This window comes from Phyllopteryx taeniolatus, chromosome 12 (assembly GCF_024500385.1).
Source record: "Phyllopteryx taeniolatus isolate TA_2022b chromosome 12, UOR_Ptae_1.2, whole genome shotgun sequence".
Classification (NCBI taxonomy): domain Eukaryota; kingdom Metazoa; phylum Chordata; class Actinopteri; order Syngnathiformes; family Syngnathidae; genus Phyllopteryx; species Phyllopteryx taeniolatus.
Genome location: NC_084513.1, coordinates 5336027 through 5350461, shown reverse-complemented (window position 1 = coordinate 5350461; position 14435 = coordinate 5336027). Strand labels below are relative to the sequence as shown.

Genomic DNA, 14435 nt, shown 5'->3' with positions numbered 1-14435 from the left:
TAGTTCATTAGTTAATGTGAAAAAAGTGTGTTTGGTTTTTGATTAGATTTTTTTAAATTAATATTTTATTTACCTTTTATTAATCTTGATATTCTTAAATTCTGTTTGTTTTCATTCATGTGTTCATTTTGTTTTTATTTTTATTTTTTTTGTATTTTCATTGTATTTAATTTTTCAGTATTTTTATTGTATCTGTATTTGCATTTATCTTATTAGTTTTGTTGTTTTAAAGGTTTGTATTTTCTTTTTAAATTTTATTTGTATTTTTTATTCAGTATGCAGTATTTTTTCATTTGTATTTTATTTGTGACATTTCTGTGTAGTTTTTAAATGTCAAATTTGTTTTACTTTTTAATTTGTATTTTGTATTTGTCCTCATTTATCTCTCTCTCTCTCTCTCTCTCTCATGCTCTCTCTCTCTCTCTCTCTCTCGCTCTAATATAATATTCATTCATTTTCCATACCGCTGATCCTCACTCGGGTCGCGGGTGTGCTGGAGCCTATCTCAGCTATCTTCGGGGGAGAGGCAGGGTACACCGTGAACTGGTCGCTAGCTAATCGGAGGGCACATATAAACAAACAACCATTCACACTCACAGTCACAACTACGGGCAATTTAAAGTCTTCAATTAACCTACTGTGTATGTTTTGGGGATGTGGGAGGAAACCGGAGTTCCCGGAGAAAACCCACGCAAGCACGGGGAGGACATGCAAACTCCACACAGGCGAGGCCGGATTTTAACCCGGTCCTCAGAACTGTGAGGCAGATGTGCTAACCAGTCTACGCCATAATATATCATAAAATTATATATATATATATATATATATATATATATAAAAGTTGTATGTCTATTGTTCAATAACTTGAAGTTGTTGCATTTTTTATTTGTAATATTTTTTTCTTTTTTCATTCTTTTTTTCAGTTATTTGCAGTTTTGATGTAATTTATTTGTAGTTGGGATATTTCATTGTTTTTAGAAAGTAAAGAAATAACCATGTTGTCGCAATCTTTTTATTAAAATATTCCATGCACCTATAGAGTGGGTTGAAGGTAACTAGGCATTAAGATTTGGAAAATTAAATCCATATTCCCTTCACAAATTCAGTTCTGTATTAGATGGGAAGTAAATCCTCAAATTTCAACATAAGCAACCAGTTTTCTATAACAGCCAGAGATGGAATGAACAAGAAATAAGATTCCTATTAGTGCTTTTTGTTTTTTAAACATTGTTCACGATGACATCAGTGATACCAAAGATGCATAAGAAATTTCTAATGCCTATTTAGTTTTCACCCACCCTGTATATATCCAGAAATGATTATATTTTCAATAATATTGTAACGTAAAAAGAATAGCAACAAATGCATTCAAGTTAGTTGAGTGTGGCGTTTGTATGTGTTGTGCCGTTGCTGGCAGCCTCCTGGAGGACCGCGTGACACGACTCCATGGTCAGCTCCAGAGGACACAGCAGCACCTGATGTCCTCATCAGACCTGATGTCAGTGGATCGCAAAGTACTGGATGACCTCTACGAAGACATCCACTGGCTCATCCTGGTCTCAGGTCAGCAACACCAGCGAGAACAAGAAACAAGCAAGGCCTGTAGCTGCTCTTAGTCTCTTTTCGGATAAAATGCCCACTTCATTGTCAAATTTAAGGTTTCACGGCTAGAAATGACAAAAACAAACACGTCACCATATGATACTCCACAGTCTCCACTTTGCTGCAGCAGCCCTCAGTCTGCTTTCCAATACAAGTGATACACTATTGCAGGATTTGAGTATACCCGGGCTAACCTGCTAAAGTTAGTCTACCCTGTTGCTGTGCCTTAGCTTTGGACACTACAATATGATACTCCATAGTCTCCACTTTGCTGCAGCAGCCCCCAGTCTCCTCTCCAATCCAGCTGATACAATATTGTAACATTTGAGGTCCAAACATGAGCCTACCCTGTTGTTGCACCTTAGGTTTGGACGCTGCAATATGGTACTCCATAGTCAACACTTTGCTGCTAGTCTCTTCTCTAATCCAACTGATACAATATTGTAACATTTGAGGCGTTAACGCGAGCCTACCCTGTTGTTGCGCCTTAGCTTTGGATGCTACAGTATGATACTCCATAGTCTCTACTTTGCTGCAGTGGCTCTCAGTCTCCAATAAAATTGCTGTGCTTTTGTAACATTTGTAGTGCTAACATGCTAACGTGAGCCTAACCTGTCGCTGAACCTTAGCTTTGGATGTTGCAATTTGTGCGCCATTTCTTTAATGTGTGCCATTTGTGTGCTGCATTCAGGGTATCTCCTGGCGGACGACCCCCAGGGGGAGACGCCGCTGATCCCCTCCGAGGTGATGGAGTTCTCAGTCAAGTGCTCGGCAGAGGTGGACATGAACACCACGCTGCAGATTCTGGGCTCGCCGGGGGAGAAGGCCTCGTCCATCCCGGGCTTCGACCGCACTGACTCAGTCATCAGGTAATCCAACCGTTGCCTTCTCTTATTTTCTGTACATACAGTAGACTTTATAAATGTGTGCCTGTTTGTGTGAGATTGCTGTCGGCCGTGCTGAGGACGTCCGAGGTGGAGTCCAGGGCCAGCAGAGCCAGTTTGACACAACTGTTGAGTCCTCAGATGGGCAAAGACATTGTTTGGTTCCTGAGACGCTGGGCCAAGACCTACCTGCTCATGGATGAGAAGCTCTACCAGCAGGTGGGTTGCCTACAGTACTCACACCTCCTTATATATGTACACGCTCTCATTTATAGGGCCTCGGTTATGTTCTGGGGCTGCTTTACTACACCCAGCATGGGGTGTCTTCGATCTGTTTGAATGAATTCTCAATACTAATTAAAGCATTCTGAATCCAAATGTGCTGCTTAGCTTCTAAAAGCTTGGCTTGGTATCAGCTGGAGCCAAAGCTTGGTCCTGTTATGTTCTGCAGCTTCTTTGCTACATCCAAGGCAGGTTGTCTTGGCACAATGAAATCTCGTTTATTAAGCTTCGTACAGTGGTGCCTTAAGATAGGAGTTAAACACATTCCATGACCACAATCATAACGCAAAACACTCGTATCTTAAATCATCTTTCCTCTTTGAAATGAATGGGAATGCTATTAAATTGTTCCAGGCTCCCCCAAAAACTAGTAATGTGTGGCTGAAGCCTCATGAAGCTTTGTGCCAAAACATATTCGGAGCTTTGGTGCGTCTGTGAAAACATTAGTGACATCTGGTGGACGAAAGAAGTCACAGCAACCCACCTCACTAAACTGTGTGAAACAAGACTCTCTCGTTATCTTTCAGGAATAAAAGATCAAATACAATGTTGGTCGATGTATTATTTACATAAGTTCATTTTAATTTGAATAGACAAAGTTGGCATTAAAACGCTGGAAGTAAATATGTTGGTCACACGTGCATCTTTATTATAAAGGGATGACGTGAACAGAAACAAAAGGGCACAGAGATGTCTTAAATTTTTATAAAAAAAATAACAATATAACATATAATAACAATAAAAAATCAACAGCTTATTTAGGAACCACCAAGCTACTGAACAGCTTGATGGTTCCTAAATTGGCGCCAAACGAGCTGTCAAATCAAATGACAGCAACCAATCCGGTTCGAGCTGTCGATATGCGTGATGACATATGAGGCTTCGAACTTAAACGGTCGCATGATATTTGGGGGACGCTACAAGCTCCGAAGCACCATTTCGACACAGTGGGATTCAGTCTGACACAAGCTTCGAGGCTTTTGGGTAATTTTAACATCACTACAAAAAATACATTTTCTTGGAATATTTTTTATGCAGAAAATAGCACTCTATAATGTACTTTGTAAAAACAGTAATAACATTATTAAAATAATTCAACAGTTTGTGCATCGTAATCATTAATTCATTGCGGCTCCTACTAATGTGGTTGACATGGCCACCAGGGGACAGTACAGTCATACAGACACAAATGAAGACTCGTTTCACAACTACTGTAAGTGACTCAGCAAGCTGCAGCAATATTATATTCATCGTGGTTTCTGTGGCATCCTCTGTGGTTACGAGCTGTGGCACCTCTCAGTGTAAATGGCTCAAACAGATTGTCTTTCCTAGTCTAGCCTTAGTAGCTTGCCATGTCTGTATACTATCTCTATGCTGTTAGTCAATAGATACTGTGTCTGTGTGTTTGGATATGTTTGTTCGTATGGGTGTGTCTGCATTTACCTGTGGGGGATGGGAGGGGTGGGTTTTGTATTCATCCTGTGATTTTCTGTTTTATCTCTGTGAAGCACTTTGGGTTGCTTTTTTTTTTTTATTTTTTATTTTTTTAAAGGCATTAAAAGTGGTATACAAAAACAAAGATTTTATAATAGTTTTTTTGCAGGAAATAAAGAAAATATGCCTGTGAGTCTACATGTGTTGATGCACTGTTTGTGTTCAAATATCCGTTGCTTAAAGCATTATAACACTGTCACATGGATGCTATTCGTTAGCCTGTCCATGACGTTTTGCATTGTTTGTTAACATTAAGCTAAATGTACTTTCCCAAGGCAAAGTTGTGTGGTTGTTGTGTCTGTGTAGATTCTCAATCATCCGGGTCATGGTAATCCGCACAGGTTGAATCAGGGAAACTGGACTGTTCTTGTTTGTTGAAGACGTTTCACCTTTAATCCAAAAGGCTTCTTCAGTTTTATATTTTAGGTGTGGAGTCCCTATATTCATGCCTCGGTACGTGTGTTCCCTTTGGGGTGGTCAAGAATAGGGTGTTACTATCATTGCCTATACTCATGGATTAATTTTACACTTGATTAACTGTGTTTTGTGCCTCGGCTTGTTCTCCTTAGGTCAGCGTCCCCTTCAGCACGGCGTTTGGTTCGGACACGGAGGGCGCCCAGTGGATCGTGGGCTACCTGCTGGAGAAAGTCATCACCAATCTGTCGGTGTGGAGCTCGGAGACGGAGCTGGCCAACGACACGGTGGAGCTGCTGGTGACATTGGTGGAGCGGCGCGAGAGGTCAGGCCAGGCCAGTAAGTCGGGGGGAAAGTCAAAAGATGGCGGAGTACTGAGTCCCCAGTGTGTGCAGGGCCAACATGGTGGTGCAATGCGAGAGCTGGTGGAACCTGGCCAAGCAGTTCGCCGGCCGCAGTCCACCGCTGCACCTGCTGTCCAGCTCGGTGCAGAGGACCCTCATGAAGGCACTGGTGCTGGGAGGCTTCGCACAAATGGACTCAGACACCAAGCAGCAGTACTGGGCCGAGGTAACACACCCTAACATCTGGACATGACATTATACTCATTAGAAATACATTTTAAACAGCTAAAGTGCCACTGCACTTTATGTATTTTAACATTTTTATTTTTTATTTTGTTTATTTATCATATTTAATTTGATTTGTAGTCTACATCTTTTACCAAAAAAAATCACATTAGTATATTATATTTTGTTTGATTATCTTTCATATTTTCAAAACAGCAACTTTTATTAATTACACACACACACACAAACATTACCTCGATCACGAGTGCTCTCATGTTAGCATTACTTGACTACGTTGTTCTAATATTGGGCTTTTCCCCCCTATTGGTAGTTTAACCCCCAAAGACATCGGAATTGTGTTTATCTCTTGCTCCCTGGAGGCTGAAGTGAATCAGCCAATCAGAGCACAGCGAGCATGCCGTGCGCCCTCAGCAGCTTTTAGCATAAAAAATTTCACCCCCCGTATTTTAAAGCCTTACAGACTGACGGATGCGCTCCGTAATATCCCCCCCAGGGAGGAAAACTTGATCCTTGTCAGCATCCTGGAAGCCTTTTGTCCTAATCGGCTGACGGTAGTTAAAAAAACGGGGTGCAAAGCCACATGTAATTACTGAGGGGGGTCTGCAGCTGTCGGCGATCGCAGCTGCCCCGTCTGGTTAAAAACGAACAGGTCTGACGTGGACTTGACAGAAACCCGTGTCTTCAACTGTCCCATTGATCATCTGTTATTTTTGCCATATCCATTGTTATGAATTGTAATAATGATGATGCGATACGGTGTGTTGGATTCTGCTTGGCGTTGCGTTCAGGTGCTGCACCCTCTGCAGCAGCGATTCCTCAACCTCATCAACCAAGAGAACTTTGCTCAGATCAGCCAGGAGGAGGCGGTCAAGCGCGAGATCGTGGCCACGCTGGAGGCGCTGTGCGGCATCGCAGAGGCCACGCAGATCGACAACGTGGCCTCACTGTTCTCCTTCCTCATGGACTTCCTGTCCAGCTGCATTGGACTTATGGAGGTCAGGGCGGGCACAGGTGGACACACGGATGGGTTCCTCCTCAAATGTCCGTTTCATTGATTATATGCATGTGCATCTCAGGTTTACAGCAACACACCGGAGACCATCAATCTTATCATTGAGGTCTTTGTGGAGGTAGCTCACAAGCAGATCTGCTACCTGGGAGAGGTTGGTAACCGCCATCCTTACATAAATGAAAGTCAACACAACAAGTGGAAATAACCAGCAGTCACGTCACCCGTGCGCAGAACAAGTCGATGAAGCTGTACGAGGCGTGCCTGACGCTGCTGCAGGTTTACTCCAAGAACAACCAGAGCAGGAAGCGAAGTGACGCCGCCGCTGAGGAAGACCAGTACCAGGACCTGCTGCTCATCATGGAGCTGCTCACCAACCTGCTGTCCAAAGAGTTCATAGACTTCAGTGACACAGGTGAGTCGCTTTTTCTTTCATGTCAAAACCCATGCTACTAATGGAGTTGTGTGTCTGTTTGCACCTGTCTCTTTCACCAATGTTGAAACGGTTTAAACCGGTGTTACTAAGGAAGTTGTGCAACTACATGCGGCTGTGTCAGTTCGGTAATATTTAAACTCGTGACGCTAAGGGGGTTGTGCGTCTGTTTGGTCCTGTGTCCAACTTTTGAAACGTGATACTAAGGGAGTTTTGCGTCTGTGAAGGGAGTTGTGCAACTATATGCGCCTGTCTCTCTCTCAAGCTGTGCGTGTCTTGTCACGGTCTTCAATGTTTAAAATCTTGGTTTCATAGGGGGTTGTGCCTCCATGCGCCTGTGTCTCTTTGATGTTTAATGTCGTATTACTATTACTATAAATGCCTGTCCTCCAATAGTATGTTATCAGCTCATGTTACTAGGGGAGTTGTGGGTCAATATGCCCCAGTACCTTTTTCTAAACTCACGCGTATGCCTGTGTCGCTTTTGTTCCAGACGAGGTGTTCCGTAGCCAAGACCAGGGCACGCCGGCGTCCAGTCGTCCGGTGTCTGCCGCAGACGTGGTCCTGTACGGCGTCAACATCGTTCTTCCCCTCATGTCTCAGGACCTTCTCAAGGTTAGACACGTTTTTTTTCCAACAATATCCCCTTTGTAGCAAGAATCTGGCTGAGCTCTTTGCCCAACCCCCACCGCCACCTGTGCTCTGCAGTTCCCATCTCTGTGCAACCAGTACTACAAGCTCATCACCTTCATCTGCGAGATCTTCCCCGAGAAGATCCCACAGCTGCCCGAGGACCTCTTCAAGAGCCTCATGTTCTCGCTGGAGCTCGGGATGACCTCGTATCCTCTTCACGTGTCACCACATCAGCTACCACACAAGACAGCTTTTCAAAGGTCTTGTTTTTCAATTTGCATCAGTCACGACAATAGACATCCACATTGCTTTATTCTATATTATTAAGTTAGATGTCAAAAGTTGTGCCTTAGTCACTACAGTAGACGGTTTGTTTTCAAAACTTTTGCACTAATTACTACAGTGCGTGCTAGTGTCTCATCCCGTACCCAAAAAGCAACTAATGTAGTGACTGTTAGAAGAAAACATTTAAGTAGCTGTCTACTGCAGTGGCTGGTGCATAAAAAACAAAACTTTTGCAGTCTCTTGTAGTAACTGATGCATATAGAAGGAAACCGTTTTTGTATAGCAGTCTACTGTAGTGACTGAGGTGCATCCTGTACGAATGCAGTTGGGACAGTGGAAAAAGAAACAGAATACGATATGCATTACGGACTCGAAATCTGGACAACACCGTCCATATAGCAGGGGCAGTGAGAAAGTTAGAGTAAGAATGTCATTAACAGTATTTATTAAAGTAATTTAATTACAGTAAGTTAGCACCCATTATTTCTGTCATGTTGTAATGTTGAGTTGACCTAAAGTTATGTCAGTGGCAAATCCTTGAATGCCCCCTAGAGGTCAATGGCGTTTTAACTTTTGTCTAAAATGCTAGCGAACAATTTGAGCTGGGATTAAGTGTTTCCCCAGTGGAATATTTCAAAGAGGTGTTTTTTTTAGCATTCCTCAACTTTTTCCCAGTCTTTTGTTGGCTCTGTCCCAGCTTTTTGGGAACATGTCGCAGGCGTCAAATTCAAAATGAGAATATTTGCAAAAAACGACAACCTTCCTCAGTTTGAACAGTGAATGTCTTGTTTTTGGAGTGTATTCATTTAAATATTATTTGAAAAGGATTTGTAAATCATTGTATTCTGTTTTCATTTACGCTTTACACAGCGTCTCAACTTCATTGCAATTGGGGTTTGGAGAAGAAAAACGCTGATCAGTATCGGTCTTCTGTAGTGACTGATGCATACAGAAGAAAACAGCTTTTGTATAACTTACTGCAGCAACTGATCCCTATAGAAAAAAAAAAGCGCTTTTGAATATCTGTCCACTATAGTGATTGACGCACTTAAAGGAAAACAACTTTTGTATTACTGTCTACTATAGTAACAGATTCAAATAGAATAAAGTGCTTTTGAATAGCTTTCTACTGTAGTGACTAATGCATTTAAAAAACAGCTTTAGACCTGCTGCCCACTTTGGTGACTGATGGGCCGTGCATCCAGAGACCTAAGACCCATAAATAGAGAAGAAAATTGATTTTGAGTACCCATCCACTGTAGTGATTGATGCACACAGAAGTCAAGAAAACCCAATTTATTTGAGGTGCGGCCTTTATTTCTTCAAGTAGATGCCTTTAACATGAGTGTTCAGGATGGGTTCGGAGATCAGTCAGCTTTGTTTGGAAGCTTTGTCACCGTTGGCTGAGCAGTGTGCCAAAAACCAGGAGAAGGACACGCCCCTTTTCATGGCCACACGACACTTCCTCAAGGTACGCGCGCACGCCGTGCGCATGTCCTGTTTGTGTGAATGACTTTTTGTGAACTTGTTCTGAATGTTGCAGCTGGTGTTTGACATGTTGGTGCTGCAGAAACACAACACGGAGATGACTGTGGCGGCCGGAGAAGCGCTTTACACGCTAGTCTGTCTGCACCAGGTCAGATTCCACTTATCTACGAGATGACAGTTTATATCACTGGCAAAGTACCACGATACTATTAATATTTCTAGCAAAGTATTGCAATATTGTCGTGTTCGGCAGAGAAAGTAAGCATGATATCCCCGGCAAAATATTGTCATGTCGTATTGAGAGAGATTAGAACCACCCGTATCGTGATGCTGTAAATATTGCCGTCAAAATATCGTGATATCGACATGATAACATTTTTTAGGACGATATATTTTCCCAAAAACTATCACGATAAATGATAATATTGTGGGGTGTTTTTTTTTTTTTTTTTTTATGCCTCCGCAATCATAAGCCCTTCCCTCGAGCTGCAGGACTGTGCGGTTGGTCCGCTGAAGCTGCTGGAGACGAGCCCTTCACCTGTCAATCAATTATACGTTCGCTGTCGTGAACTACTGCCAGAATAATGTGTGCCACTGAGCTCATGCTTAATAGACAGTTAACTTTCCTGTGGTTGTTAATTAAGCGACTAACACAACTCGCAGCGAAGCACTGACGTTTTAAATGACGTTGCTGCGGTGGAGCGAGCTTTTTAGCTTCTAAGCTCGCTCGCTCGTTTGCTTACGGGTTAGCGAACATAATAAACAGTTAACTTTCCCTTGTGTGGGTTAATTACGGACTAACACAACAATGCGGAAGGGGGGCGCTGACAGTTTAAACGGCGTCGCCGCAAGGTGTTTATCTCCTTAACTCACTAGCTCGTGGGCTAGCTCGTTAGGTTTTGGGCTAGCGAACATAAACGGTTAACTTTCCCTTTAGTGTCTCTCGTCTGCTACGCGCTGCACATGGAGCAAGGCTGTGGAGTACTGGACGAAGCCAACAACAGTCCGGCGGTGTTCCGCAAGCTCACTAGCGGCTAATGACGCAGCTGTCCAACTCTCTGTCGGCTCACTGTGTGGGCCACATGCTAGCTCACCACGACGACAACAATTTATCGAGTCCAGAAAAACTCGTGTCCATTTTATTTATCAAACGATAAGTCAATATAGTAATTATTGTGACAGGCCTAATTGCGAGTGGAGTGAATGAAATTAAGTGTTGCAACCCTACCAGTATCATGGTACTTCGGATATCATTGGCAACGCATAGTGATACCATCAAATTTGCTTAAAGCATATCGTGTTAGTTATGATATTCTTGGATATACTTCATGACACTATCAATATCGTTCACAAATTATATTGAAATTGCTGCCAAATGATTGTGATACTGATGATATTGTTGGTCAATTGTGACTTCATTGTTGTCACGATACTAACAATATCATTACCAAGCACCGTGATACTGTTGATATTGTGATATTATCAAGCCCTAGTATTAGTATATGATACTATTAACATCATATCAATATATGGCGCTATATCGTTGTTTGGTTATTGTGGTACTCATGATGATGTTGGCCAAGTATCATGCTACTACCATTGTCTTTGTTCAAGCATAGTTGGAGGGGCTTAAATGGTAATTATGGCACCCGATAATATTTCCGGTAATTGGCACAGGGTGGGTGTGGTTTTCACTGATTTCTTAATTTTAGACACCTGTTCACTGGGACAAAGGCTAGTGAGGCTCAGACACTTTAAGTTGACCATCACGGTACGGTACGTCAAATTACGTCTGGCATACTACTGTTATTTTGTTCCCTCTCTCTCTCCTCAATAAACCATTTACTCCGTCACCTGGACTTCAGCATGGATTTGTTTGAACGTGATCACGTCATACAGTTTACAGCCTAAATGAAGCCTCGCTGCGACTTTTCATTGATAGGAGTCGCTGTAATAGTGATATGGTCAATATCGTGATACTTCGATATAATTGGCAGAGTATTGTGATAGTGACAATATTGTTGTCCAAGTACTGATACTAAAAATATATTTGCCAGTGTCCTGACACTATTGATATTGTTATAGTATTAAAATCTAGTATTGTGATACTATTGATAATCCTGACCAAATATAGCAGCGTTATTAGTCTCGTTGGTCACATATTATTAATGACATCGTTGCTAAGTGCTAATACTAACGATATTATTCCAAGTATCGTGATTCTATTGATTATCGTGAAATCTGGCAATGTGATACTTTTAAATAGTACAGACAAAATATATCACTAGCAAAGTATTCTGATACTATTGATGTGATTGGCCAAGTCAAGTAAACATGACTGCATTACTAATATTGTGATACTATGGATATCTCTCGCAAAGTATCATTGTATGGTGATGTGACATTGCTCCTGCTCCTGCACTGCAGGCGGAGTACTCTGACCTGGTGGAGTCGTTGCTGTCGTCCCAGCGTGATGCGGTCATCTACGGGCGCCTGGTGGCCGCCTTCAACACGCTGACGGCCAGCAGCACGCCGCCCGCCATGGAGCGCAAGCAGAAGATGGCCTTCCTCAAGAGCCTTGACGACTTTGTGGCCAACGTGGGGGGCCTGCTCTGCGTCAAGTAGCCCCCGTAAAAAAAACACACGGACGCACGTGATGCCTTTTCAAGCCAGGCCCGTCCGTCCGCCCGCCCAGTATAAACTATGGGTAGAGGGGGAAGGACGCGCGCCATAGCGACCCCGCTGAACTGCAGTGCAGACAGACAGACAACCAGACAAAGCTGCTGGAGTATACACGCACACACATCTATACAGTGTTATTGGAAGGTGACAAGAGTTTTTTTTATCTATTTTTTTCCCCCCAGTGTGAAGTTTTTGAATGCCTTTGAACTTGTTGGAGGACCATTATGTTTGGAGAATGTATATACACACAAACACACACATGCATATGCACACACGCATGCATATTTTGAAACACATGTAGACACACGCACGCTTAATTCACATGCACATACAGCTCTGTACGCACACGTCCACAAATGTACACATACATATGGACAGGTATGTATCCACATGCCCACACAAACATACGTGCATGCATACACTCCTATGGCCACAAACTACACACGCCATAAACATACACTTGCACACACACATTCTCTCACACACAGCTCCAAATCTCCCCAGAGTGCCTTTGTGTGTAGTCAAGTGTATGTGTGTGTGCGTGCCTTGTATCATGTGTCACCATGACATAATGGGCGCCCGGTTGCGTTCAGGTGCGCTGGTTTTGTCGAGCACCGAGAAAGCGAAAGCATGCGCATGCTGGCGTCCGCCTGCAGGCCTTTTACATTTTTGTTCTGTTTGAGGAACCGCACGACACGCTGAGACTGAAATGTTTTTACGCCAGCAGGAGCCAGTAAACCGTTGTGCTTGAATTCAGTTCAAGAAGACGGTTTGGCCAAGAGACATTCATGTGCTGTATTTTTCTAAAGCGACACTTCCTCTGGGAAAAGGAGCAGACACACTCAATGACCCTGCCTTTGTGTTGACCACATTAAAAGTGTACATAAGGTTCTATTGTATAGTCTTCTGGGCTCTTCATCTCTTTTACATGACTTCAATCCTTATATATCAGTGGGTATTTATGCACATGTATATTTAAATCCCTGAGTAGTAATGCGGCTAGGTCTTCCCCCGCCCAAAAAAAAAGAATTGTGAACGTGCGGGTGGAACACAGAATTTGGTAGTAATATGATTTAGTACATGCAATATTTGCACAATCACGGGTGGAACACAGATTTGGTAGCAATATGATACAGTACAGGCGGCACGGTGGACGACTGGTTAGAGCGTCAGCCTCACAGTTCTGAGGACCCGGGTTCAATACCCGGCCCCGCCTGCGTGGGTTTTCTCCGGGCACTCCGGTTTCCTCCCACATCCCAAAAACATGCATTAATTGAAGACTCTAAATTGCCCTTAGGTGTGACTGTGCGTGCGAATGGTTGTTTGCTTGTATGTGCCCTGCGATTGGCTGGCAACCAGTTCAGGGTGTACCCCGCCTCCTGCCCGATGATAGCTGGGATAGGCTCCAGCACGCCTGCGACCCTTGTGAGGAGAAGCGGCTCAGAAAATGGATGGATGATACAGTACATACAACATTTGCACAATCAACATTGTCCCAGACTATCGTACTACTCGCTTGAAGTCTCGGCGCCCTTTGCACAATGGTCATTGCCAAGGACTATTGCAATATTAGTCATTCGAACTGCTCTAAGTGCAAGAGGACTGCATCTTTTTGCACAAAAGTCTTGATATTCATGTTGTCAAAAAGACTTGAAATGAAATCCATCCTTTTTCAGTACCGCTTATCCTCACTAGGGTCGCGGGTGTGCTGGAGCTTATCCCAGCTGACTCTGGGCAAGAGGTGAGGTACACCCTGAACTAGTCACCAGCCAATTGCAGGGCACATATAGACAAACAACCATTCGCATACACATTCACACCTATGTGCAATTTAGAGTCCTCAATAAACCTACCATGCATGTTTTTGGGATGTGGGAGGAAACCCACGCAGGCATGCAAACTCCACACAGGCGAGGCCGGATTTGAACCCCCGTCGTCAGAACTGTGAGGCAGATGTGCAAACCCGTCGGTAACCGTGCCACCCCCATAGATGACCGATCTCCCCAAATTAAGCTACATTGATCAGAGCTGAGAAACCAAACTTTGTAGCGTTCTCTTTCTATTGCTAAATGTACAATTTACTGCTTTACTAAAAGAAATTATATAGGACAGCATAATGCTGAAGGTATTCATGATTATTAGGTCGAAGTGTCCCATGCCATCATTGCTAATGTGTAGTTTGGTCTTATTATTAATTTATATGCGATTATTTGTCACACACGTCACCCTGGGATGTATAACTTGTAGACGGTCCCTAACGGACGGTAAGCGAAATGTAGAATTAGTCGCCGTTAGTGCATATAAAGTTGTTGTCTCTACAAATCCAGACGCGATTTTTTTACAGTTTCCGAATTTATCCTCCACATACTACACATGTAATATAGTCGCAAATATCGTTAGGAGGCCGAGTACGAGCGGGAGAGAACTGACATAATTTTTTTTATTGACCCACATTGTATTAACAATACATTAACATACATCTTTGTCAATATTGACATCTAACCAACCTTGTCGTTCGACTCATCTGTGGTGACGCCTACACCTCGCGACTCCCCACGCATGGCCAGTGGCCACACCGAAGTAACGGTGGCCCAGTGCGCGACTCATCTGTGGTGACGCCATTGCCTTGCGACTCCCCA

The 14435-nt window shown here is 43.2% G+C and overlaps 1 protein-coding gene and 1 long non-coding RNA gene across 3 annotated transcripts in view; one reads left to right on the top strand and one right to left on the bottom strand.

The window, feature by feature from the left end:
- Positions 1-12688, top strand: part of xpo4 (exportin 4) — a 52619-nt gene extending 39931 nt beyond the window's left edge. For both annotated transcript variants that reach the window (XM_061792481.1, XM_061792480.1), the window contains exons 12-24: positions 1418-1563; positions 2294-2471; positions 2546-2705; positions 4832-5001; positions 5072-5246; positions 6055-6261; positions 6343-6429; positions 6510-6690; positions 7202-7323; positions 7417-7547; positions 8980-9097; positions 9170-9262; positions 11542-12688. In XM_061792481.1, the coding sequence (XP_061648465.1) occupies positions 1418-1563; positions 2294-2471; positions 2546-2705; positions 4832-5001; positions 5072-5246; positions 6055-6261; positions 6343-6429; positions 6510-6690; positions 7202-7323; positions 7417-7547; positions 8980-9097; positions 9170-9262; positions 11542-11739 (1966 nt within the window). In that variant the 3' untranslated portion in view covers positions 11740-12688. The remainder of the gene's footprint in view (positions 1-1417; positions 1564-2293; positions 2472-2545; positions 2706-4831; positions 5002-5071; positions 5247-6054; positions 6262-6342; positions 6430-6509; positions 6691-7201; positions 7324-7416; positions 7548-8979; positions 9098-9169; positions 9263-11541) is intronic.
- Positions 6516-14427, bottom strand: LOC133486809 (uncharacterized). The gene is made up of 3 exons (XR_009791133.1): positions 14304-14427; positions 7174-8835; positions 6516-6656 (listed from the first exon to the last, which is right to left on the bottom strand). It is a non-coding gene; the product is annotated as an uncharacterized LOC133486809 (long non-coding RNA).
- Positions 14428-14435: the final 8 nt, after the last annotated feature.